The sequence below is a fragment of the Salvelinus namaycush genome, chromosome 26 (genome assembly GCF_016432855.1).
Source record: "Salvelinus namaycush isolate Seneca chromosome 26, SaNama_1.0, whole genome shotgun sequence".
NCBI lineage: Eukaryota > Metazoa > Chordata > Actinopteri > Salmoniformes > Salmonidae > Salvelinus > Salvelinus namaycush.
Genome location: NC_052332.1, coordinates 35,148,718 through 35,172,173, shown reverse-complemented (window position 1 = coordinate 35,172,173; position 23,456 = coordinate 35,148,718). Strand labels below are relative to the sequence as shown.

General features: G+C 45.0%; 2 protein-coding genes across 2 annotated transcripts; one reads left to right on the top strand and one right to left on the bottom strand.

Annotated features, from left to right (window-relative positions):
- Positions 1–16,171: 16,171 nt before the first annotated feature.
- On the bottom strand, positions 16,172–17,335 carry LOC120021113 (histidine-rich glycoprotein-like). The gene has a single exon (XM_038964752.1). The coding sequence runs from the start codon at positions 17,333–17,335 to the stop codon at positions 16,172–16,174; it is 1,164 nt and encodes a 387-aa protein (XP_038820680.1).
- Positions 17,336–17,352: 17 nt separating this feature from the next.
- On the top strand, positions 17,353–23,456 carry LOC120021112 (amyloid-beta A4 precursor protein-binding family B member 3-like). The gene is made up of 10 exons (XM_038964751.1): positions 17,353–17,361; positions 17,424–17,573; positions 18,048–18,175; positions 18,999–19,004; positions 21,150–21,264; positions 21,381–21,468; positions 21,605–21,688; positions 22,466–22,581; positions 22,795–22,974; positions 23,229–23,456. Exons 1-10 carry the CDS (start codon positions 17,353–17,355, stop codon positions 23,454–23,456), a joined length of 1,104 nt encoding a protein of 367 aa, XP_038820679.1.

Here is a 23,456-nt window from a genome sequence, read left to right as displayed (position 1 = left end):
ACTGGCCCAACACTCTGACCACTAGGCTCCCTGCTGCCCGTTTAATCCAGATATTCTTACCTTTGCCTCGATTTGGCTATTTATGATAGCCACATTAGCAGCTAATTAGCAATTCATTTGTTGGGGGTAAATAGAGGCAAATATATTGATAAAAGTTACCTTGTCCTAAAGAGATTTACAAGGTTATCAAAATGTCATGCCAGGGTAAGTTTACATGAAACACAGCCCTTATTTTAAGTGTTTCTAAAATCGCCTATTTATTTTACCTTTATTTAACTAGGCAAGTCAGTTAAGAACTGGTGGGGAAATGATTGGAACCATTTTCCTGTTTGACCGCTAGGTTTTATGGGTATTATGACTCATACTGTGGTGCTCTATTCATGCTAATGTTGTGTTTTTGAGCTATCGCCCAATAGACTCCAATTGAAGGAGTGCGCTCCTTGTCTCAGAATCGTCCAGAATGCACCGCGCTACCCATTGACGACGCATGGGCAACGTTCACAATGGAGTTTCCCATCTCCTCAAAAGTATCTCTGAGCGAACATAGAGCAGAGGAAGAATTCAGTTTGTCGTCAGGCAAACTTTGTATCGTCTGCATAGAACGATCGCGCGGCGCGCGCTCTCCCCTCATCATGTGCCATCAAGGGGTGCATGCTACGCGCGTGCTGGGAGGTGGTTGCTACGGCAACCCAAGTGGAGGTGAGAATCGGATGACGCAAGCAGACTGGACGATGACGGGCAGTGTGAGCCTTCAAGACGTTTATGCTGATTAAGGTGGACTATAGAAATAATGTAGGATGGAACTGTAGACCATGTGTAGCCAATGGCAGTCAAATGTTTTTCACTTTCCGTATAAGCATGCTCAGTACAATTTTGTTGGCTATATGCAGCTAGGGAGTCTTTTTTTTGTTGATAATTCATCCATTCATCAAATTGTACTGGCCATAGAATGACATAAAATCTCTCTGCCTTACGTTGCCCTGCGGAGCCAACCTACAATTTTTGCTCAGTTGATTTGTGGAGACTGGGATAACGATCACTTTACTGTCAGATTGATGGCCATCAATTTAATTACACTAAAACATTGCATCTAGGGAAATGAGACGTTTTAGAAAAGCTGCAGTAATTCCCTTTAAGGGATGCTGCTTGTAGAACACCTTTGCTCCCAACACCTTAGCATAGAGAAGCACCCATTAGGAAAATGAAGATTTACAGTAGCTATTCCTGTATTCTGTCAAATGAAAATGTTGCTGGCATTGCTATAAAAAAGCGCTCTTAATATTGCCCTCCCAAATATATTTTTTTAAACAGTAGACCATGACAGATGCGGGTTCTTTGTGTGGGATAGATTTATGTCACTAATCTTCCTGAGACATCCCATTTACACAGAGAGGTGTGTGTATCCCATCTCAAATTGAATTAAATCCTATTACAGCTCCCTCGCTACACAGACACTTGATATAAGCTACACCAATCACATTAACTGTTTGAGAAAGTGTGTTTGTTTTGGTTTCTGTATTATTGCCCTTTTATTGGCCTCCATATTCCTGTAGTAATGTATTTATTCTATATTCTAGAAAAGTATGATTTTGTGTCTGTTTGCTGGTGTGCACTTCACCCTTGTCCCTAAAGTACATTTTCTCTGCCTCCTGCCCAGCCGTCCTTAAGGCACAGAGAGAGAGAGAGAGAGCAGAGCCAGGGGACAATCAGAGAGGGGGGGAGAGAGAGAAAAAGCTAGAGTGTGTGTGAGAGAGGTAAGGGGTGGGGGGAAAGAGGAGGGGGAGTGGCAGAAGCTGCAGGCACCACTGAGCACAATACAGAAAGAGAGAGAGAGAGAAACGATAGGCGGCAGCAGTATAACAAACAGCATCCCTCCAGCACAGATAAAGAGATAGAGAGAGAGATCATCAAGACAGACAGAGATCATCAAGACAGATAGAGATCATCAAGACAGACAGAGCGGGATCATCAAGACAGACAGAGAGAGATTATCAAGACAGAGAGAGATCATCAAGACAGAGAGAGAGTTCATCATTACAGAGAGAGATCATCGATGGAGAGAGATCATCAATACAGAGAGAGATCATAAAGACAGAGAGAGAGAGAGAGATATCATCAAAACAGAGAGGGAGATTTTCAAGACAGAGAGAGAGAGAGATCATCAAGACATTGAGAGATCATCAATACAGAGAGAAAGAGAGAGATTATCAATACCGACAGGGGGATCTTCAAGACAGAGATAAAGCTCTTCAAGACAGAGAGGGAGATCATCAAGACAGAGTGGGAGAAGGGATTATATTTTCATAGCTTTTACTCAGAGTGCTGGCCAGAGCTTGTACAGAGAGGAAGAGAGAGGAGAGAGTGACACAGACGGAGATAGAGAGTGGAGTGAAGATTTTAATCCTCTTGGCATGCGAGTGTGTCCCTGGCTGCTTGGAATGTGTTGCAGCTAACCCGGGGGCCAGGACGGAAGGAACAACTCTCACCATGCTGGGGAAGGATTACATGCTCGCCATCATCATAGTCAATTATGACGGTGAGTAGGCTACACACACACACACACACACACACACACACACACACACACACACACACACACACACACACACACACACACACACACACACACACACACACACACACACACACACACACACACACACACAGACACACACTGTCCTGGGCTCCTCCAGACTTTTTTCTCTTAGCCCTCGTTCCTCAGAGGAAGTGGAGGAGAAGAGGAGGAGTGAGTTAATGTTGGTCTGTAGGTGTGAGCTGATTAAGGCCAGCCAGGCATTCTGTCCCACAAACACTGAAGAGTGATTCTTAGCGATACATGTACAGTTTAACTCTGAAGAATGATCATGGAAATACAATGTTTATGAAGACTGAGTTAGATGATTGTGGGTTTGTTGAGAGGTCAGGTAGTGAACTATAGTGCCTCTGTTAGACAAAGAACATGTGGATCTATGAATGTTTTGTATTTAGCTTTGTATTAAAGATAGTAATGATGATGGTGGGCATTTCACTAGCAGTGATGCATCATATATGTATCAGTGATGTATGTTGCTTCTGAGAAGTTTCATATATCACAGTGTTACTAGCTGGTCTTGCTCAAAGCATTGGATCATAGAGAGAGATAATTCACAGTTTTCCCTTGCAATACCAAACGTCTGTCTAGTGAGTCCAGTCTGCAACGTGGTCCTTGAGGGCCTACCTACATGAATTCACAGGATGGCTGCTTAAAATTCTGTGCATCCTTATGTTTGCCGCTGATCTTCATGTAATTCTTGGATTTTGTGATATTAAAATATATCATGCCATGATTTTGAAATGTGTTTGGAAGATTGTTTAGGTGAGTTTAGTCTCATTTTCTGTCCAACTTAGTGTCCCCCACCCTCCCCACACACAGTAAACAAATACCAGCCTAGAGATGTTATTTATAGAGGACAGGATGTGTTGTTCACCTGGGTGACTGTGTGGGTTGCCATGTGACTTGGTGTTGTCTTGGTAACTGTTGCCCTCCTGGTGTAAGGAGCGGCTGTCAGCTAGTATATTATTGGGAGTATTGGATAGGACAGTAGCCAGTCAGCACAGTGTTTTGTTGTAAGCACAAAGGAGAGTGGAGTCAATGGAGAGTCAATAATCAGTTTTCATGACTAAAACATCAATATTACATTTAATGATTTATTCTACGGCATGTTATTATAGTAATGATGAATTAAATGTCAAATCCAAAACATATTGGTGAGCAACTGCATTGTTAATATCCTATAGTAGGCTATAGAAGGCTTGTCCCTCTGATGTTAAACCTTTTTTGTTATTGACTTTTCCCTCATTCATAAGAAAAAACACCACCGGTTCCTCAAATAAAGCATTTGTCTTAATAACTGGGTATGTCATTGCTCCCAAAATAACTCTCTTTGAAAGAGGGGGAGGGAGAGAGGGAGAGTGGGGAGAGAGCGAGAAGGCGTCATACTTATGCTGGGCACGATAAACAGGGTCACGCTGTGTCAATACTAGGACAGTTTGTTAGAAAATAGTCTGCAACAGTAGCCTAATGTTAGTGTAGTATACACATCGTCCTGCTATTGTTCTGTGTAAGCAAGGGTTTTGGTGATGGATTATTTAACTGGTAAATCCAATGTAAAAACTTGGTATATTGTTGAGTCAAGGACACTTTATATGGGGCGGCAGGGTAGCCTAGTGGTTAGAGCGTTGGACTAGTAACCGAAAGGTTGCAAGTTCAAATCCCCGAGCTGACAAGGTACAAATCTGTCGTTCTGCCCCTGAACAGGCAGTTAACCCACTGTTCCTAGGCTGTCATTGAAAATAAGAATTTGTTCTTAACTGACTTGCCAAGGTAAAATAAATAAAAAAAATATGATGGAGAGTTTGGGTGTGTGTTCGTATATGTGTGACTGTGTGTTGGAGGGGGTTAGGGTGTGGAATGGAGTACTGATAGAACCCTGTGAAATATAAAACTAGTCCCATATCTGTACAGTTTGTGCTTTAACCAACTTCATCTGACTTTCATTGTCATGCCATGTATGGGTTGGGTTGGTCCCTGATTCAGTGCTGAATCCCAGATTGATGTTGTGATTCAGTCTGACCCATAATCCCTCTGGCAGATTGAGCCTAGCTCTGACCTTGCACAGACGCACAGCTGGGATTACTCTCTATCTCTCTCTCCTCCAGATGTACCTCTTTCTCTGTCTCTCTCTCTCTCTCTTTCTCTCGCTCTCTCGCTCTCCTCCAGATGTACCTCTATCTCTCTCCTCCAGATGTACTCTCTATCTCTCTCTCTCCTCCAGATGTACCTCTCTCTTTCTCTCTCTCCTCCAGATGTACTCTCTCTCTCTCTCTCTCTCGCTGTCTCTCTCTCTCTCCTCAAGATGTACCTCTTTCTCTCTCTCTCTCTCTTTCTCTCTCACTCTCTCTCTCTTTCTCCTCCAGATGTACCTCTCTCTCTCTCTCTCTCCTCCAGATGTACCTCTCTCTCTCTCTCTCTCTCTCTCTCTCTCTCTCTCTCTCTCTCTCTCTCGCTGTCTCTCTCTCTCTCTCTCTCCTCAAGATGTACCTCTTTCTCTCTCTCTCTCTCTCTCTCTCTTTCTCTCTCACTGTCTCTCTCTCTTTCTCCTCCAGATGTACCTCTCTCTCTCTCTCCTCCAAATGTACCTCTCTCTCTCTCTCCTCCAGATGTACCTCTCTCTCTCGCTCTGCAGTTTATCATATTACTGTTATTTATAGTCTCTGCTTAATTCTCTCTTTGCATAATGCAATTTCTTGTCTCTAGTCTACAGCAGGGTGTTTTCTTACATTGTTACAGTATTCTGTAACATATTCTGTTATTTTGATCTAATTTTAAGCATCACTCTCAGTTGAGGCTGCTGAGGGGAGGACGGCTCAGAATAATTTCTGGAATGGAGTCAATGGAATGGTTTCATGTGTTTGATACCATTCCATTGACTCCATTTCATCCATTATTATGAGCCGTCCTCCCCTCAGCAGCCTCCACTGCTCTCGTTTATAAATCCCATTACCCCTCAATATTCCATTTGTTAAGCTGTCCCAGTCCGTCATTCCCCATTCGGTTGTGTAAGGGGTAGTTCTGGGCAGAGAGAAAGATGAGAGCTACCCAACTGCAATCACTGCTTAATTACAGCTGTTTACAGCCTTGTGGGGAGCTCAGTCTTCATTGGCCATTTGGGAGTTATTTGGTAACAGGCTCAGTCCAAACGTGTGTTGAGAGACTCCAGTGTCTATCTGCATCTAGATTAGATAGGCCATGATTTATTTTGGTCACTGGTGTCATCAGTGACAATGACAAGGGGGTGAGGACCGTACTGTGCTCCTCCTCCATAAAGTCACTGCATCCTTACATCCACTAGTCTCAAAGGAGACTTGAGGTATTTGAACGAGGTCCACGAGTAAATAAAGCCTGACAAAATTGATGAAGCAAGATACTTGAGAATACTTCTCAAGTGCAGGCTGGCATCCATTACTGCACAGTAGGAAAGGCAATGCTGACAAAGCAATGGTTGACGGCGCATAGAGGACTAGCTAGTTTCTGCCGGTACCGGAAATATCAGTCACATTCATCCTCATGCATCAATCTAATGTACATGTACAGCTCACACAACAATATCACGTGAAATCTCTCTACCCCGTTTAGCTTATTTGATTAGCTGATTTAGAGAAGTAGTTGCTATAGGAACTGATCACGCATTGCAGACTCACTCTCTGGGACTCATCAATAATTCACTAACATCGTCTCTCTGTCTCTGTCTCTGTCTCTCTCCGTCTCCGTCTATGTCTCTGTTTCTCTCTCTCTCTCTCTCTCTCTCTCCCTCCGTCTCCTGAAAGTTCAAACTTTCCCTAGTGTGCATTCTGCTCTCTACTCCCAACACTAGAGGAAGAAATGCAAGTGTAGCTTCCCTTCTGTGTGATTGGAACATTAACCACCCTATCACCTTCCAGGACAGAGGCCTCAGTTCTACAATGTAGGTGGTAATGGAGGCTTCACTGACATCAGATAATTCAATATTTCGGTAGATCAAAAGCCATGATATATAGAGAAGATTATATACTAGGTGAAAGTAGCATGATAAGGGCATTACTTTAGAGATCACCATTTGAAATGGCCAACTGAAATGGCCAAGTATTACTCTCCTGTATCATTAGTGTTGAGAGAATACACCAATACTTCATGGACTTCATGGACTCCACTATTCAATAGAAAGCCCTCTGAGTAAGGAAAGCCATTACAGATCCATGCAAAAGGTAAACAAGGGCTATTTTGTGTACTGTGTCAACATCGAAAAAAAGGTTTAATCAATACTATTCACTTACCATGGGAATTAAATGCACAGCACATTGAATCTGTTATTGGAAATCATTTTACAGTGGAGACTGGTTGAGAGCAGGGTACTGGGTGGAGGCCGGCTAGTGGTGACTGTTTAACAGTCTGATGGCCTGGAGATAGAAGCTGTTTCTCAGCCTTTGGAACAGAGTCTCCCATAGATGGAGCCATTGGAATAGAGTCTCTCATAGTCTCCCATAGCGATGGAGCCATTGGAACAGTCTCTCATAGTCTCCCATAGAGATGGAGCCATTGGAATAGAGTCTCTCATAGTCTCCCATAGAACCCAATGTAGCAGTAAGAACTCAGCGTAGCAGTAAGAACCCAATGTAGCAGTAAGAACTCAGCGTAGCAGTAAGAACCCAATGTAGCAGTAAGAACTCAGCGTAGCAGTAAGAACCCAATGTAGCAGTAAGAACTCAGCGTAGCAGTAAGAACCCAGCGTAGCAGTAAGAACTCAGCGTAGCAGTAAGAACTCAGCGTAGCAGTAAGAACCCAGCGTAGCAGTAAGAACCCAGCGTAGCAGTAAGAACTCAGCGTAGCAGTAAGAACCCAGCGTAGCAGTAAGAACTCAGCGTAGCAGTAAGAACTCAGCGTAGCAGTAAGAACTCAGCGTAGCAGTAAGAACTCAGCGTAGCAGTAAGAACTCAGCATAGCACCCAGCGTAGCTGTAAGAACCCAATGTAGCAGTAAGAACCCAGCGTAGCAGTAAGAACCCAGCGTAGCAGTAAGAACCCAGCGTAGCAGTAAGAACCCAGCGTAGCAGTAAGAACTCAGCGTAGCACCCAGCGTAGCTGTAAGAACCCAATGTAGCAGTAAGAACCCAGCGTAGCAGTAAGAACTCAGCGTAGCAGTAAGAACTCAGCGTAGCACCCAGCGTAGCTGTAAGAACCCAATGTAGCAGTAAGAACCCAGCGTAGCAGTAAGAACCCAGCGTAGCAGTAAGAACCCAGCGTAGCAGTAAGAACTCAGCGTAGCTGTAAGAACTCAGCGTAGCAGTAAGAACCCAGCGTAGCAGTAAGAACTCAGCGTAGCAGTAAGAACCCAGCGTAGCAGTAAGAACCCAGCGTAGCAGTAAGAACCCAGCGTAGCAGTAAGAACCCAGCGTAGCAGTAAGAACTCAGCGTAGCAGTAAGAACCCAGCGTAGCAGTAAGAACCCAGCGTAGCAGTAAGAACTCAGCGTAGCAGTAAGAACCCAGCGTAGCAGTAAGAACTCAGCGTAGCAGTAAGAACCCAGCGTAGCAGTAAGAACTCAGCGTAGCAGTAAGAACCCAGCGTAGCTGTAAGAACTCAGCGTAGCAATAAGAACCCAGCGTAGCAGTAAGAACCCAGCGTAGCAGTAAGAACTCAGCGTAGCAGTAAGAACTCAGCGTAGCAGTAAGAACTCAGCGTAGCAGTAAGAACTCAGCGTAGCAGTAAGAACCCAGCGTAGCAGTAAGAACCCAGCGTAGCAGTAAGAACTCAGCGTAGCAGTAAGAACCCAGCGTAGCAGTAAGAACTCAGCGTAGCAGTAAGAACTCAGCGTAGCACCCAGCGTAGCAGTAAGAACTCAGCGTAGCAGTAAGAACCCAGCGTAGCAGTAAGAACTCAGCGTAGCAGTAAGAACTCAGCGTAGCAGTAAGAACTCAGCGTAGCAGTAAGAACCCAGCGTAGCAGTAAGAACCCAGCGTAGCAGTAAGAACTCAGCGTAGCAGTAAGAACCCAATGTAGCAGTAAGAACTCAGCGTAGCAGTAAGAACCCAGCGTAGCAGTAAGAACCCAGCGTAGCAGTAAGAACTCAGCGTAGCAGTAAGAACCCAGCGTAGCAGTAAGAACCCAGCGTAGCAGTAAGAACCCAGCGTAGCAGTAAGAACCCAGCGTAGCAGTAAGAACCCAGCGTAGCAGTAAGAACCCAATGTAGCAGTAAGAACCCAGCGTAGCAGTAAGAACCCAGCGTAGCAGTAAGAACCCAGCGTAGCAGTAAGAACCCAATGTAGCAGTAAGAACTCAGCGTAGCAGTAAGAACCCAGCGTAGCAGTAAGAACCCAGCGTAGCAGTAAGAACCCAGCGTAGCAGTAAGAACCCAATGTAGCAGTAAGAACCCAGCGTAGCAGTAAGAACTCAGCGTAGCAGTAAGAACCCAGCGTAGCAGTAAGAACTCAGCGTAGCAGTAAGAACTCAGCGTAGCAGTAAGAACTCAGCGTAGCAGTAAGAACTCAGCGTAGCAGTAAGAACCCAGCGTAGCAGTAAGAACCCAGCGTAGCAGTAAGAACCCAGCGTAGCAGTAAGAACTCAGCGTAGCAGTAAGAACTCAGCGTAGCAGTAAGAACTCAGCGTAGCAGTAAGAACTCAGCGTAGCTGTAAGAACTCAGCGTAGCAGTAAGAACTCAGCGTAGCAGTAAGAACCCAGCGTAGCACCCAGCGTAGCAGTAAGAACTCAGCGTAGCACCCAGCGTAGCTGTAAGAACTCAGCGTAGCAGTAAGAACCCAGCGTAGCAGTAAGAACTCAGCGTAGCACCCAGCGTAGCAGTAAGAACCCAGCGTAGCAGTAAGAACCCAGCGTAGCAGTAAGAACCCAGCGTAGCAGTAAGAACTCAGCGTAGCAGTAAGAACCCAGCGTAGCAGCAAGAACCTATCTCCCACCTGTGCATCAGGGATTAGGACTAGGCTACATCACACAGACTCAGGATTGGGACTAGGCTACATCACACACTCATGATTAGGACTAGGCTACATCACACAGACTCAGGATTAGGACTAGGCTACATCACACACTCAGGATTAGGACTAGGCTACATCACACAGACTCAGGATTAGGACTAGGCTACATCACACACTCATGATTAGGACTAGGCTACATCACACAGACTCAGGATTGGGACTAGGCTACATCACACACTCATGATTAGGACTAGGCTACATCACACAGACTCAGGATTAGGACTAGGCTACATCACACAGACTCAGGATTAGGACTAGGCTACATCACACAGAGCCATTGTTCTGATCTCAAGGAGCAGAATTGGGAGGCAAGGCTATATACAGCCTCAGCCATTGTGATATACAGTAATGGTTGGTGACAAGTATACTTGGTACATAGTAAACCTACTGGATTGTAATGTACAATTATATTTTAAAGCAGAAAATATCCATTCCTTTAGAACTGTCATGCACTACTATGTCTCACTGATGCTAGTTCTTAGAATCCCTCCCTGTATGACTCATTGGTAATAACATGGGAGAAGGCAGGCTAAGATGGGAGAACTCTGGGAGAAGACTGACTAAGATGGGAGAATTCTGTGGGAGAAGGCAGGCTAAGATGGGAGAACTCTGTGGGAGAAGACTGACTAAGATGGGAGAATTCTGTGGGAGAAGGCGGGCTACATTAGGAGAACTCTGTGGGAGAAGGCTGGCTAAGATGGGAGAACTCTGTGGGAGAAGGCTGGCTAAGATGGGAGAACTCTGTGGGAGAAGGCTGGCTAAGATGGGAGAACTCTGTGGGAGAAGGCAGGCTACATTAGGAGAACTCTGTGGGACAAGGCTGACTAAGATGGGAGAATTCTGTGGGAGAAGGCAGGCTACATTAGGAGAACTCTGTGGGACAAGGCTGGCTAAGATGGGAGAACTCTGTGGGAGAAGGCAGGCTACATTAGGATAACTCTGTGGGAGAATGCTGGCTAAGATGGGAGAACTCTGGGAGAAGACTGGCTAAGATGGGAGAACTCTGGGAGAAGACTGGCTAAGATGGGAGAACTCTGGGAGAAGGCAGACTACATTAAGAAAACTCTGTCGGAGAAGGCAGGCGAAGATGGGAGAATTCTGTGGGAGAAGGCAGGCTACATTAGGAGAACTCTGTGGGAGAAGGCAGGCTAAGATGGGAGAACTCTGTGGGAGAAGGCAGGCTAAGATGGCAGAACTCTGTGGGAGAAGGCAGACGAAGATGGGAGAATTATGTGGGAGAAGGCAGCCTAAAATAGGAGAACTCTGTGGGAGAAGGCAGGCTAACATAGGAGAACTCTGTGGGAGAAGGTAGACTAAGATGGGAGAACTCTGTGGGAGAAGGCAGGCTAAGATGGGAGAACTCTGTGGGAGAAGGCAGGCTAAAATAGGAGAACTCTGTGGGAGAAGGCAGACTAAGATGGGAGAACTCTGTGGGAGAAGGCAGGCTAAGGTGGGAGAATTCTGTGCCAAATTGTCTCCTCCATGTTCTCAGGGCTGAGATGAATTATAATTATGCACACAGCTTCATCATCCCCCGAAGATGCTGCACTGACTGACCCATCAATCAGCCGGTGAAAATTGCTGAATAGTGGTGTCATCCAGAGGCTGGTCCAGTCCTTAGCCCCATGCCCAGGAGGTCCGCCTGCCTATAAACCCCCCTATAAAGCCTGGAGAGTTCTGCCTCTCATCTTTCTCTAACACTGTTGTCTCATTGATTTTCTCTCCCTGTAACAGGGTTCAGCTGATCTGTTCCTGGGTCTAATCTTCTCATGCTGTCTATCCCAGGGATGCGTGGTGTTGTTTTTCATTGTCAGACACAAGGGTGACCAGGGTTAAACAGCGAGATGAATGTGGATGACATGTACAAGGCATGAAATCATGTAAAATTAGCAATAAATGACAGACCAGACTTAAAGAAAAACTGGCATAAATGGTTTTTGCATGATTGATTTAGCCTCTTTGATTTAGCCTCTCTTTGATTTAGCCTCTATTTGATTTAGCACCTATTTGATTTAGCACCTATTTGATTTAGCCTCTTTGATTTAGCACCTATTTGATTTAGCATCTATTTGATTTAGCCTCTTTGATTTAGCCTCTATTTGGTTTAGCATCTATTTGATTTAGCCTCTTTGATTTAGCCTCTATTTGGTTTAGCCTCTATTTGGTTTAGCACCTATTTATTTGAGCATCTATTTGATTTAGACTCTTTGATTTAGCCTCTATTTGGTTTAGCTCCTCTTTCTCTCTCGTTCCGTGATAACAGCGAGAAAACTGTGGCATGCTGCTGAGAGAGAAACACCCGTGCCCAGGCAACCCTGTCCCAAATGACACCCTATTCCCTATGTAGTTCCTGGTCAAAAGTAGTGCACTACATAGGGAATAGTGTTCCATTTAGGATGCAGTCCTTGTGTCACTTCTGACCCACTTCTCGCGTTCTCTCTCTTTTTGTTGTTGTTGTTCACCACTCCATTCACCCAGCTCTCATTCGAGCGAAGCACATTGAGTTAATGGCAGAATTAGTCCAAACTATATTGAAGTGTCCAAAGAAATCACTCTTCGTCTGCTGAGCATAAGGTCTTTTTCTCTCCCATCACGTCTTTTAATTTAGTCTTTATGTCTCTACTCCTCTCTGCACATTTTAAATAATTGATCTCCTGATTTACATATTAATTTGCCCTTTCAAACACAAATCTGTCCCATCGCATATTCAGTGTTAGGGGAAAACAAAGGAGCCGAGCCTCAGACACTAGTTTTGCCAGCCAGCCCTGTGTGATGCAGAGGGACTGTTCTGAATTCTATTCTGGTAATTGGTAGATTTATCATGTGGCTAGAGGATCTCACACGCCCTGCTGTGCTCTCCTCTGCCAGTCACGTGTAGCAGGGCCGTGAGAGCAAGGCCAGCCGTGGGGCTTACATAGGCTTTAGATTGGGTGAGGCTAAGGTTTGATGCCAATGGGATGCAGCCCCCTGTGTACGATGGACCTCAAAGAGCTATGTTTATGCTAGAGCCAGCCGCCATTATGAACATAATGAAATATTGACCTGACACTACTGTTACATTTTGACACCAAAAGGCACTGTAATATTGGCCCTGAGTACTTCTTCATTAAGATGACTTACTGTCACCTGTCATCATCGTGCTTCCTACCTGTTCTGTGTTCTTCAGACAACATTTGGAACGACCCAAGCCTTGATTTGGACTCTGACCTACCGTCAGGGTGGCGCACCATCCGGGACAGCACCGGCACCTATTACTGGCACGTGGCCACTGGCGCCACCCAATGGCAGCACCCGTCCTACAGCACCGAGGAGGACCAGAACTCCATCAATGGCATCACTGCCGCGGACATCAAGGTTAGGGCTTCAACTTCTAAATAAAGTTCAGTCTCACCGTTTGACTTTGTGTCCTTTATTCTGAATGTGGTGCCATCAGAGGGGAAGGATCACACCTCTAATAATGTCTCTTGTCCTCTTTTCCAGAGCCTGGAGGCTGGGGGCAGACGTGAATCAAGGGCAAGGCTGACAGAGAGCCCATTGGCCTCCATAAATGACAGGTAGTCTTTCAAAATCCTCTGCAGACCCAAACCAACACTCATTTACCTGCGTAAGCCCTGTAGCCTTGTTCCTGGATTATGCTACCCACGGTGGAGTAATGAGTACATTTCAGTTGTGTGATGAAGGTTATTCTACTAGGTGAATGTGTTGATGATGTAATCAAATGAGAGGGTTAGAGTGTTGGATGTATTCTCTCTCTCTCTCTCTTAATCTCTTCGATGGCTCCATGGCTCATGATGGCTTCACTGGCCTGGAAATGTGGCAGATCACATATCCCTATGCCTCCTGGAATACTTCCCCCACTATTCCATTCTCTGTGTTCTGATCAGAGGCCTGTCATATTTGTCCCCAGGCTGATAAAGTCAGGAATAGATAAGTCCTCTGAGATTTAGGCCCTAGTTCAGCACCACACTACATCATATCATTATTACAGTTCAGCCATTGTACCATGATCTGAATACATACAAGCGATTAGGGAAAATACTGTTTGATGTAGTTCCTGGGGATGAGTCTTAACCATCTGTGGCACGTCTGTGTTCTTAGGTTTCTTTAGCGTAGATGGGTTGGCTGACAAGATCACAAATGTTGCATGCGCATCGATGTGGCCGGAAGCCGTGCTTTGTTATGATTCTGAATGGTCATATCGCTAGCGACAATGAAAGGAGCAGCCTTGTGGGGAATCGTAGGTGGCTCGTTTCAGCTTGTATATTTTTATTGATACCATGTTTTGAGGTGTTTTGACTGATGTCATGTCTATGCTAATATGGCTAAAATTCGCTAGCTAGCTGTAACGATGTATTTGAGAGACAACAAGTGCTCATTGTGCAAATGTATTTATGTTTTCAATAAACATTGGAGACTAAATCTAGTTTACACGTTGTCAACATTCTAAGCTAACCTCGTCTGTTTTGCCCCATAGTTGCGCACGCCTCATTTTTGTTGCTAAACAACCAACCCGTCTATACAGCAAGGTCAAACCTGTTAGGTCAAATGCATCTTAGATCACCTTGATGGTTGTTCATAGGTTCTTTAATATTATGTATAGCTACCTTGCCTTTACCAAAAGAACTTAACAATTAAATTATCTGGAGTTATTTTATTTTAGCAGCCCCTTGAGGGGCCCTGTGTCCTGTGTGACGTATAGAGGTTAATGAGCCAACCAATAAACACAGTCCCTGCTGCAGTGGTTATGTGTTGAATCAGGATGCATTTGACACAGGGGAGCTTAATGTTCTGTATGGACAGAGATTGTGGAGAATAGTGAAACTCAGTTCACTGAGCGTAGCATCAAGAAATGCATAGGTCTAATAATGGACACTATCTTATCCTGCTCTGCTTCACCAAAGAGTTTAATGGACAGAGAGGGAGAGTCTTGGGCCCCTGGTTGCAGGAATAGCAGCCTCTTGGAATTGTCTCCAGTCAGCTGTATCAGAGAGGTAAATGTCTAACAACCTCTGAGTCAGCCAGCGTGAGGGGATCAGAACAGCTCTCTGTTTATTTTTGATCATCCATGACCCACTCAACAGCTGTTTCCCCATCAAGAGCAGACAGGCAGGCAGCATCAAACAGAAAGGAAGGGCTTTACTTTCAAAGTCAAACACAAACAAACAGATGAACAAAGAACTAGATTATAACATCGTATAATACGCCATACCGAACAGCATCTTACAGGGCAGCAGGTAGGGATGCAGAAAAGGCAACAGCGTAATTTGTGCTGTCGTGGTAGTAATCCTTCATGTCATTTGACTGTTCTGCTGATCTCCCACAGGGTCTCCTGGCAGGACGATTATTTCTGCACCAACATGGATCCTGACTCCAAGGTAGAGTGGGCTTTGATGTTGTCCAAACCATAGAAATACAGTAGAATCCTTAGAACGGGCCTTCACATTTGAGACAAGCCTGTTCTATAGATTACATTTCTATGGTCCAAATCCCTCTTCTTCTGACCAATAACATCCATACCCAAGACCAATTTTGGGGGGGGGTAAACACTTCTGTGCTCCTCCAGAGAATACTAATCTATTTTAGCTGATTTTTAACTCTTAACACTACTTTCTATAATTTATTATTCAAGGGTTAAAAGGGACCACATTTATAATGTTAGCGTTGATCAATATATATTTGTTGTTGTTCAGACTAGGCAGCTCTTAGAGGAATTCATATACCATGTCCGCTAAAAAGATTTGAGAGTCATCTCTTGAGTCAGGCAGGAGCAGTATTGATGGACTGTAGATACAGTAAATACATTATATAGAGGCATCATGTTGATATACTGTAAATACTGAACATTATTATCTAGTCTGAATCATGTTGATATACTGTAGATACTGAACATTATTATCTAGTCTGAATCATGTTGATATACTGTAGATACTGAACATTATTATCTAGTCTGAATCATGTTGATATACTGTAGATACTGAACATTATTATCTAGTCTGAATCATGTTGATATACTGTAGATACTGAACATTATTATCTAGTCTGAATCATGTTGATATACTGTAGATACTGAACATTATTATCTAGTCTGAATCATGTTGATATACTGTAGATACTGAACATTATTATCTAGTCTGAATCATGTTGATATACTGTAAATACTGAACATTATTATCTAGTCTGAATCATGTTGATATACTGTAGATACTGAACATTATTATCTAGTCTGAATCATGTTGATATACTGTAAATACTGAACATTATTATCTAGTCTGAATCATGTTGATATACTGTAAATACTGAACATTATTATCTAGTCTGAATCATGTTGATATACTGTAGATACTGAACATTATTATCTAGTCTGAATCATGTTGATATACTGTAAATACTGAACATTATTATCTAGTCTGAATCATGTTGATATACTGTAAATACTGAACATTATTATCTAGTCTGAATCATGTTGATATACTGTAAATACTGAACATTATTATCTAGTCTGAATCATGTTGATATACTGTAAATACTGAACATTATTATCTAGTCTGAATCATGTTGATATACTGTAGATACTGAACACACTGTACATTATTACACACTCCCCACCTCTACCCTCCACTCCTCTCCCTCCTGGGTCTGTTGGCATGGTGTGGTGTGCTGGCATGGTGTGGTTGTGCTGGCATGGTGTGGTTCTGTTGGTGTGGTGTGGTTGTGTTGGCATGGTGTGGTTGTGTTGGCATGGTGTCTGTGGTTGTGTCGGCATGGTGTGGTTCTGTTGGTATGGTATGGTGTGGTGTGGTTGTGTTGGCATGGTGTCTGTGGTTGTGTTGGCATGGTGTGCTGTGGTTGTGTCGGCATGGTGTGGTTCTGTTGGTATGGTATGGTGTGGTGTGGTTGTGTTGGCATGGTGTGGTTGTGTTGGCATGGTGTCTGTGGTTGTGTTGGCATGGTGTGGTTCTGTTGGTGTGGTGTGGTTGTGTTGGCATGGTGTGGTTGTGTTGGCATGGTGTCTGTGGTTGTGCTGGCATGGTGTGGTTCTGTTGGTGTGGTGTGGTTGTGTTGGCATGGTGTGGTTGTGTTGGCATGGTGTCTGTGGTTGTGCTGGCATGGTGTGGTTCTGTTGGTGTGGTGTGGTTCTGTTGGCATGGTGTGGTTGTGTTGGCATGGTGTCTGTGGTTGTGTTGGCATGGTGTGGTGTGGTTGTGCTGGCATGGTGTGGTTCTGTTGGTATGGTATGGTGTGGTGTGGTTGTGCTGGCATGGTGTGGTTGTGTTGGCATGTTGTAATGTGGTTGTGTTGGGGTGGTTGTGTTGGCATGGTGTGATGTGGTTGTGTTGGCATGGTGTGATGTGGTTGTGTTGGGGTGGTTGTGTTGGCATGGTGTGATGTGGTTGTGTTGGCATGGACATGGTGTGGTTGTGCTGGTGTGATGTGGTTGTGTTGGTGTGGTGTGGTTGTGTTGGCATGGTGTGATGTGATGTGGTTGTGTTGGCATGGACATGGTGTGGTTGTGCTGGCATGGTGTGGTTGTGTTGGCATGGACATGGTGTGGTTGTGCTGGCATGGTGTGGTTGTGTTGGCATGGTGTGGTTGTGTTGGCATGGTGTGGTTGTGTTGGCATGGACATGGTGTGGTTGTGTTGGGGTGGTGTGGTTGTGTTGGCATGGACATGGTGTGGTTGTGCTGGCATGGTGTGGTTGTGTTGGCATGGACATGGTGTGGTTGTGCTGGCATGGTGTGGTTGTGTTGGCATGGTGTGGTTGTGTTGGCATGGTGTGGTTGTGTTGGCATGGACATGGTGTGGTTGTGTTGGGGTGGTGTGGTTGTGTTGGCGTGGTGTGATGTGGTTGTGTTGGTCAGTGTTTTGCAGTGCGCTCCCTGGGCTGGGTGGAGATTCCAGAAGAGGAGCTGATCCCGGGGAAGAGCAGTCTGGCTGTCAATAACTGCATCCAGCAGCTGTCCAGCAGCAAGGCAGAGGGCCGCGATGACACACTGGGCGCCTGGGGAGAGGTGAGGGGGGGGGGGGGGGGGGGGGTTGAGAGAGTCTTCTCTGTCTTCTCTCCCTGTCCTCTCTGTCCTCCCTTTCCTCTCTGTCTTCTCTGTCCTCCCTGTCCGCCCTGTCCTCTCTGTCCTCTCTGTTCTCCCTGTCTTCTCTCTCATCTCTCCCTGTCCTCTCTGTCCTCCCTTTCCTCTCTGTCTTCTCTGTCCTCCCTGTCCTCCCTGTCCTCTCTGTCCTCCCTGTCCTCCCTGTCCTCTCTGTCCTCTCTGTTCTCCCTGTCTTCTCTCCCTGTCCTCCCTGTCCTCTCTGTCCTCCCTGTCCTCCCTGTCCTCTCTGTCCTCTCTGTTCTCCCTGTCTTCTCTCCCTGTCCTCCCTTTCCTCTCTGTCTTCTCTGTCCTCCCTGTCCTCTCTGTCCTCTCTGTTCTCCCTGTCTTCTCTCTCATCTCTCCCTGTCCTCTCTGTCCTCTCTCCCTGTCCTCTCCCAGGGCCAGGACATGATGATGGTTCTGAAGAAGGATACCCTCAGCCTGATGGACCCAGTGGACCGCAGCCTTCTCCACTGCCAGCCTATCATTGACATCCGCGTGTGGGGCGTGGGCTGCAACAACGGCAGGTGGGCCAACCTGGGAAACGTATTGGGAAATACTCCCCAGTCCTCTCTCCTTCTCTTTTTGTTATGGTCAGTGTTGATACCTGAAGTTACATGTTGAAATACGGTATAATATGGTGAACCAACTAAGCACAATGCTCTTGGGTTGATGGTCAGGGAAGACTATTTAAAGTTTTTGTTATTGTTTATACTTGATGACATGGAAATATTCCATTGAGTGAAGAAAGTAAACCATTTATAAATGAGTGTTTTTATATGGGCTATACAGCCTTGGGTTTGGTTGGTAATTCAGCGTAGCAGACATGTCAGGTCTATTGTAGTACACTGGGAGTTGAGTGCATCTGAGGGCAGTTATATTTGGCTCTGTTCTTGCTGGAGAAAATTCAGGCATTGACCTGTTGGCAGTGTCAGTGGTACTACGTCTCAGACGCCGGCTGAGTAGAATAGAATAGCCCTGAGGAAGAGACGTGACAAGGGTAGAGAATTAGAATTAGTTATTTTTTAAAAATTTTATTTAACCTTTATTTAACTAAGCAAGTCAGTTAAGAACAAATTCATATTTACAATGACGGCCTACAACCCAGACGACGCTGTGCCAATTGTGCGCCGCCCTATGGGACTCCCAATCACGGCCAGATGTGATACAGCCTGGATACAGAAGGACTGAAACTAGGGAAAATAAGTCAGTACAGCCCAATTGTTACTGACAGTAGGCTATGTTGTATGAGGATCATAGTTATGAAGCAATACAACCATTTTGTCTCCTAGTTAAGGTAGTTGTAATAATTAACTTTCTTTCTTTTTTAAATGCCACTCATGAAAACAGAGACAGGTAATCACTCTTTTCTTGGTCAACTAATTTTCTGTTGACATGCCATGTGTGACTTTGCCAGCTTGCATCAGGGTCTCAAGAAAAAAAGCTCAGTGCTCCAGTAGGTCCGGTGTACTTTCTGTAGTCATGCTGTGTATTATTGCCTCATCAATAATGTAACATGCTTCTGCCAACATGTTTCTCATGCACGTTCAAAGAAACCCGTCTATTTCTTTCTCCATTTCTATCCACCGTTATTTCTTATGCAGTGTATGTACCAAGCAGTTCTGTCCTTGTCTCACAACAAATGCCCACCCAGCCTCATCTCAGACTGTTGTCTTGCCCTATTCCCATACTGCTGATGATTGAGCTAAAATGTGAGAATCATAATGGACTATCTTCCTGAGGTAAATTCTGCTCAAACTCCATAATGATTGCATTCCTCTGAGAGCTGAGTGGAGGATGCATCAATGTGTAAATTCATGTAACAGACTTTTCTACAACAGTTGGATGGGCCTTTGTGAAGATAAATGGACAAGGAGAGCTTGCTGGGTCATGTCCAAATGATCAGCTCCCCCCGTGCCTTAGCCAAGTCTCCTTCCTTTCTGCTGTGCCAACCAGGGTCGAGCTGCAAGGTCGCATCTGCCACTGTGACAAATGATCTCCATTTACACCTGGCTTTACTGTATTACACCTCAACAAAAGACATGGCTTATTGTCATAAAACAACTCCCGTTCCACTGTGGATGGAATACAGAATATTGTACGCACACACAAACACACAAACATCTTACCGTTTGTGGACCCACCGCTGATGCCGACGGGAAGCTCATCTGTTATTCCCTCTGACTCCAGTGTTTTCCCTCAATATTTGAGTTCCTTTCCCAGGCATCAGCACATTCTGGTGTGCCAGAGCTGTGGCCTACATAACAGCACTGTTGCTCCTGATCGTTTTAAGTGGGGAAACCCACTGAGGATGTTACAGAGACAATAGAGAGAATTACACCTCGGCAACACTCACCGAGCCCATTTCCCATTTAGCAACTGCACATTGGACACAGAACAGTTCTTCATTTACTAACTACGTGTCAGTGAGTTTACAGTATATTGTCAGTTGGGTGCTTTTGCTCTGATATGTGATTACAGGATCATGACTCTTTAGTCCCTTGCTGATATGAGAACTTGGTGACAGAGCAATACATTCCCTGTCCATGTTGCTTAACGTGCTGAGAACAATGTCTGTCCATATGGATCCTTGGTATTTATAGACCTCTGATATCTGACACTGCCTGGTCCTGTCAGCTCCTGAGGGACGCTGCCTGAGGTCACCCCCCCCCCATCTCTTCTAAAATATGAGCCAGAGTAACTGATAGTATCAATGTTAAAAATAGTCTGCGTTGTCTGTCTTCAGTGCTCAGTTGCTTAGTAGTCGTTTGATGATTGTGCGCTTGATCAAACTAACTGATGATACTCGCTGATGCACCGCTAGCTTTAGTTCAGTGTGCTAACACAGTGATGTAGGACTAGTGCAGAAGATGTGTATTCAATATGGCTTTCAATTCCTTTCCATTCTCAGTCATACTAATGGTGTCACGATCGTCTTGCTGAGAGAGAGTGGACCAAGGCGCAGCGTGTGAAAAATACATCTTCTTTATTTTTGAAGAGAGAAAAAACACGAAACGAACACTATACACAAACTAACGACCGTGAAGCTATAAAGACAAATAGTGCTGACACAAACACTACACATAGACAATTACCCACAAACACCTAAAGCCTATGGCTGCCTTAAATATGGCTCCCAATCAGAGACAACAATAAACAGCTGTCTCTGATTGAGAACCAAATCAGGCAACCATAGACTTTCCTAAACACCTACACTGAACACTACCCCATACCTACTACAAAACCCCCTAAACAATACACACACCCTCAACTAGACAAAACACACAAACATTCCCCATGTCACACCCTGACCTAACTAAAATAATAAAGAAAACAAAGAATACTAAGGCCAGGGTGTGACAAATGGAATGATATTGTTATACATACAGTACCAGATCACCAGGTGAAGCAGGGAGTCAGCTATCCCCTCCACAACCCAGACCTATAGATAATGCCTGTACTCTGTGTTAATCTATGCTGTTGTGTTCTGTTCCTTTCCAGAGATTTTGCCTTCGTGGCCAGCGACAAAGACACCTCTATGCTGAAGTGCCATGTGTTTCGCTGTAACGCCCCAGCAAAAACCATCGCCACGGCTTTGCACAAAATGTGCTCAAAGGTAACCACAGAGTGAAGCATAGGAAGTGGTTTAACACCCCTTTAGTCCACCGTAGTAGTTTAGGTTCATTCTAGAGTGAGCCAGTGTGAATGCTGTGTCTGTGTGTATGTGTCCAGATCATGGCAGAGAAGACCACTAGAAGCCCATCTATGGCCCGCTCCCTCACCATGGCGACCATCTCCCCTGAGGACCTGCCACGCCAAGGTACAGTAGGTCACAGAGACCTTCAGTTACAGTCTGTAGTGGTTTTCTCAATGGAGCAATGTCCAGTTTATACAAGTTATCAACTCCATAATATTGTAAATCATATTACTTTTTAATTCTTATTTTTTTACTGCAGTGGACTTCCTGGATGCAATGAGGCAGAGGGTGCAGAAGTTTGAGGTGCAGTACATCGGAAACCTGCCCGTCTCCAGGGCAATGGGTACTGTATTCTAATCTAGTCTATTATTAAACTGGCAAAATACCATCACATTTTTCATCTATTGATTTATTAAACTAGCTCAAAGAAGAGAGACAATCTTCTCCTTCCTATAACAACCTTGAGACTCAACAGGGGAACACAAGATCTGTGATGTCTCATCAACAGATATAGAGGATTAGACAGCAGCCAGGACTCACAGGCATGTTTGAAATTGGGTCTGGATCATTTAAGAGACAGAGGACATCATCTCATTATTATCAGCAAATGCACCGAGTCACGTTGTGATTGTGAAGCTAGCTGCTAGCGCCCGTTAGCTAGCGCTCAGGGTCACTGTGTCAGTTGGCAGTCCCTAGGCAAGGTACTGTATTCACCACAGGCTCCAAAACGGTAGCATCCATCAAGGTGCCCTGCCTGCCTGCTGTTAGCCGGACCAGCTGACTGACCGACATAGAGCCGGTCCCAGATGCTTTATGTCTGGGTTATTATGGTCCACTGAGGTGTTCTTAGTAGTGATGACAAGCTATTTGTCCTCATTTGAGATCACACACCTTTGCTGATCAGCCTATATTTTAACAATCACTGGAAGTTAGGCAAGGAAATCAGTTTGGTACAACGGAAAAGTCCTTGAAACTCTGAGCATGTTCTCTCACAACAGAAAAGAGCAGAGAATACCACTAGAAGCCCATCTATGGTTTTACCTCGCTTTTGGAGGTCACTGTAGCTGTGTTGTTTCTGAAGCAGCTGTATTAAGGTCCTCTATGTGGGATCCTCTGGCAGGTATGGAGGTGCTGAACCGGGCCATAGAGAGCATCATGAACACCTCAGACAGTGACGATTGGGAGCCCATCGTCATCCACATCTCTGACACTGTCCTGTCACTCTGGAAAGGAGAGGTGAGGAGGAGAAATCAGGAAACCTGTAAACACCGGTGGTCAGACCAACCAATGAAATTACTACATTTCTCTGGCTATCTGTTGTTTCTCTCACTTTTTAAAAAACCTTTGTCTCTCTCTCTCTCTCTCTCTCTCTGTCTCTCTCTCTCTCTCTCTCTCTCTCTCTCTCGCTCTCTCTTTCTTTCTCTACCTTCTCTATGATTTCTCTTTCAGGATGGAGATGATCCATTTTGGGAATGTCAAGTGCGTTTGCTGACCTTTCTGGGTGTGGGGCATGATACACACACCTTTGCAGTGATAGTGGACGGCGGGACGCAGCGGTTTGAGTGTCATGTTTTCTGGTGTGAGCCAGACGCAGGGATAATCTCTGAGTCTGTGCAGGCTGCGTGCATGGTGAGTCACTTAGTTAGGGGTCACCCTGAAGGATGAAACACAGTGATGGAGAACTAATGGACAAAATGGCTTCTGTAGACAAGCTGGCATGATAAATACTTGAATTTATACATGCTATCATGGCTGAATGATTAATAATTTAAAGGGAAATGGTAGAGAATGTCATGGAGTCATGACTCATTTATGGTATCTTTCTAACATGAAAAGTGACATTATGGTCACTGCTTAACATGACTCCATTGTGTCCCCTGCAGGTCCAGTACCAGAAGTGCTTGGTAGCCCAGACTCCACCACCCAGGTCCAAAATGTGGCGGGCGGGTTCCAAGGTGAAGCGGGCCAACTCCATGGACGGCTTCAGTTTTCCAGCTCCCCGTCACCAAGGACTGTCCCCTCCCAAGGCTGGCTCCTCCACCACCAAAAAGAGCATGCTGGCGTTTTTTGAGACTTTCAGAAATAAACAGTCAGCCGTTTCCACACCATAG

What these genes read in the sequence shown, in the direction of transcription:
- LOC120021112 (XM_038964751.1), top strand. An exon ending in TGAGGACCTGCCACGCCAAG is followed by an intron (nt 21,469 to 21,604) that starts GTACAGTAGGTC and finishes TTTTTACTGCAG; the next exon opens with TGGACTTCCTGGATGCAATG. An exon ending in TGTCACTCTGGAAAGGAGAG is followed by an intron (nt 22,582 to 22,794) that starts GTGAGGAGGAGA and finishes TTTCTCTTTCAG; the next exon opens with GATGGAGATGATCCATTTTG.
- LOC120021113 (XM_038964752.1), bottom strand. Translation starts at nt 17,335, where the DNA reads ATGCCAACACAACCACACCATGCCAACACAACCACACCATGCCAGCAC.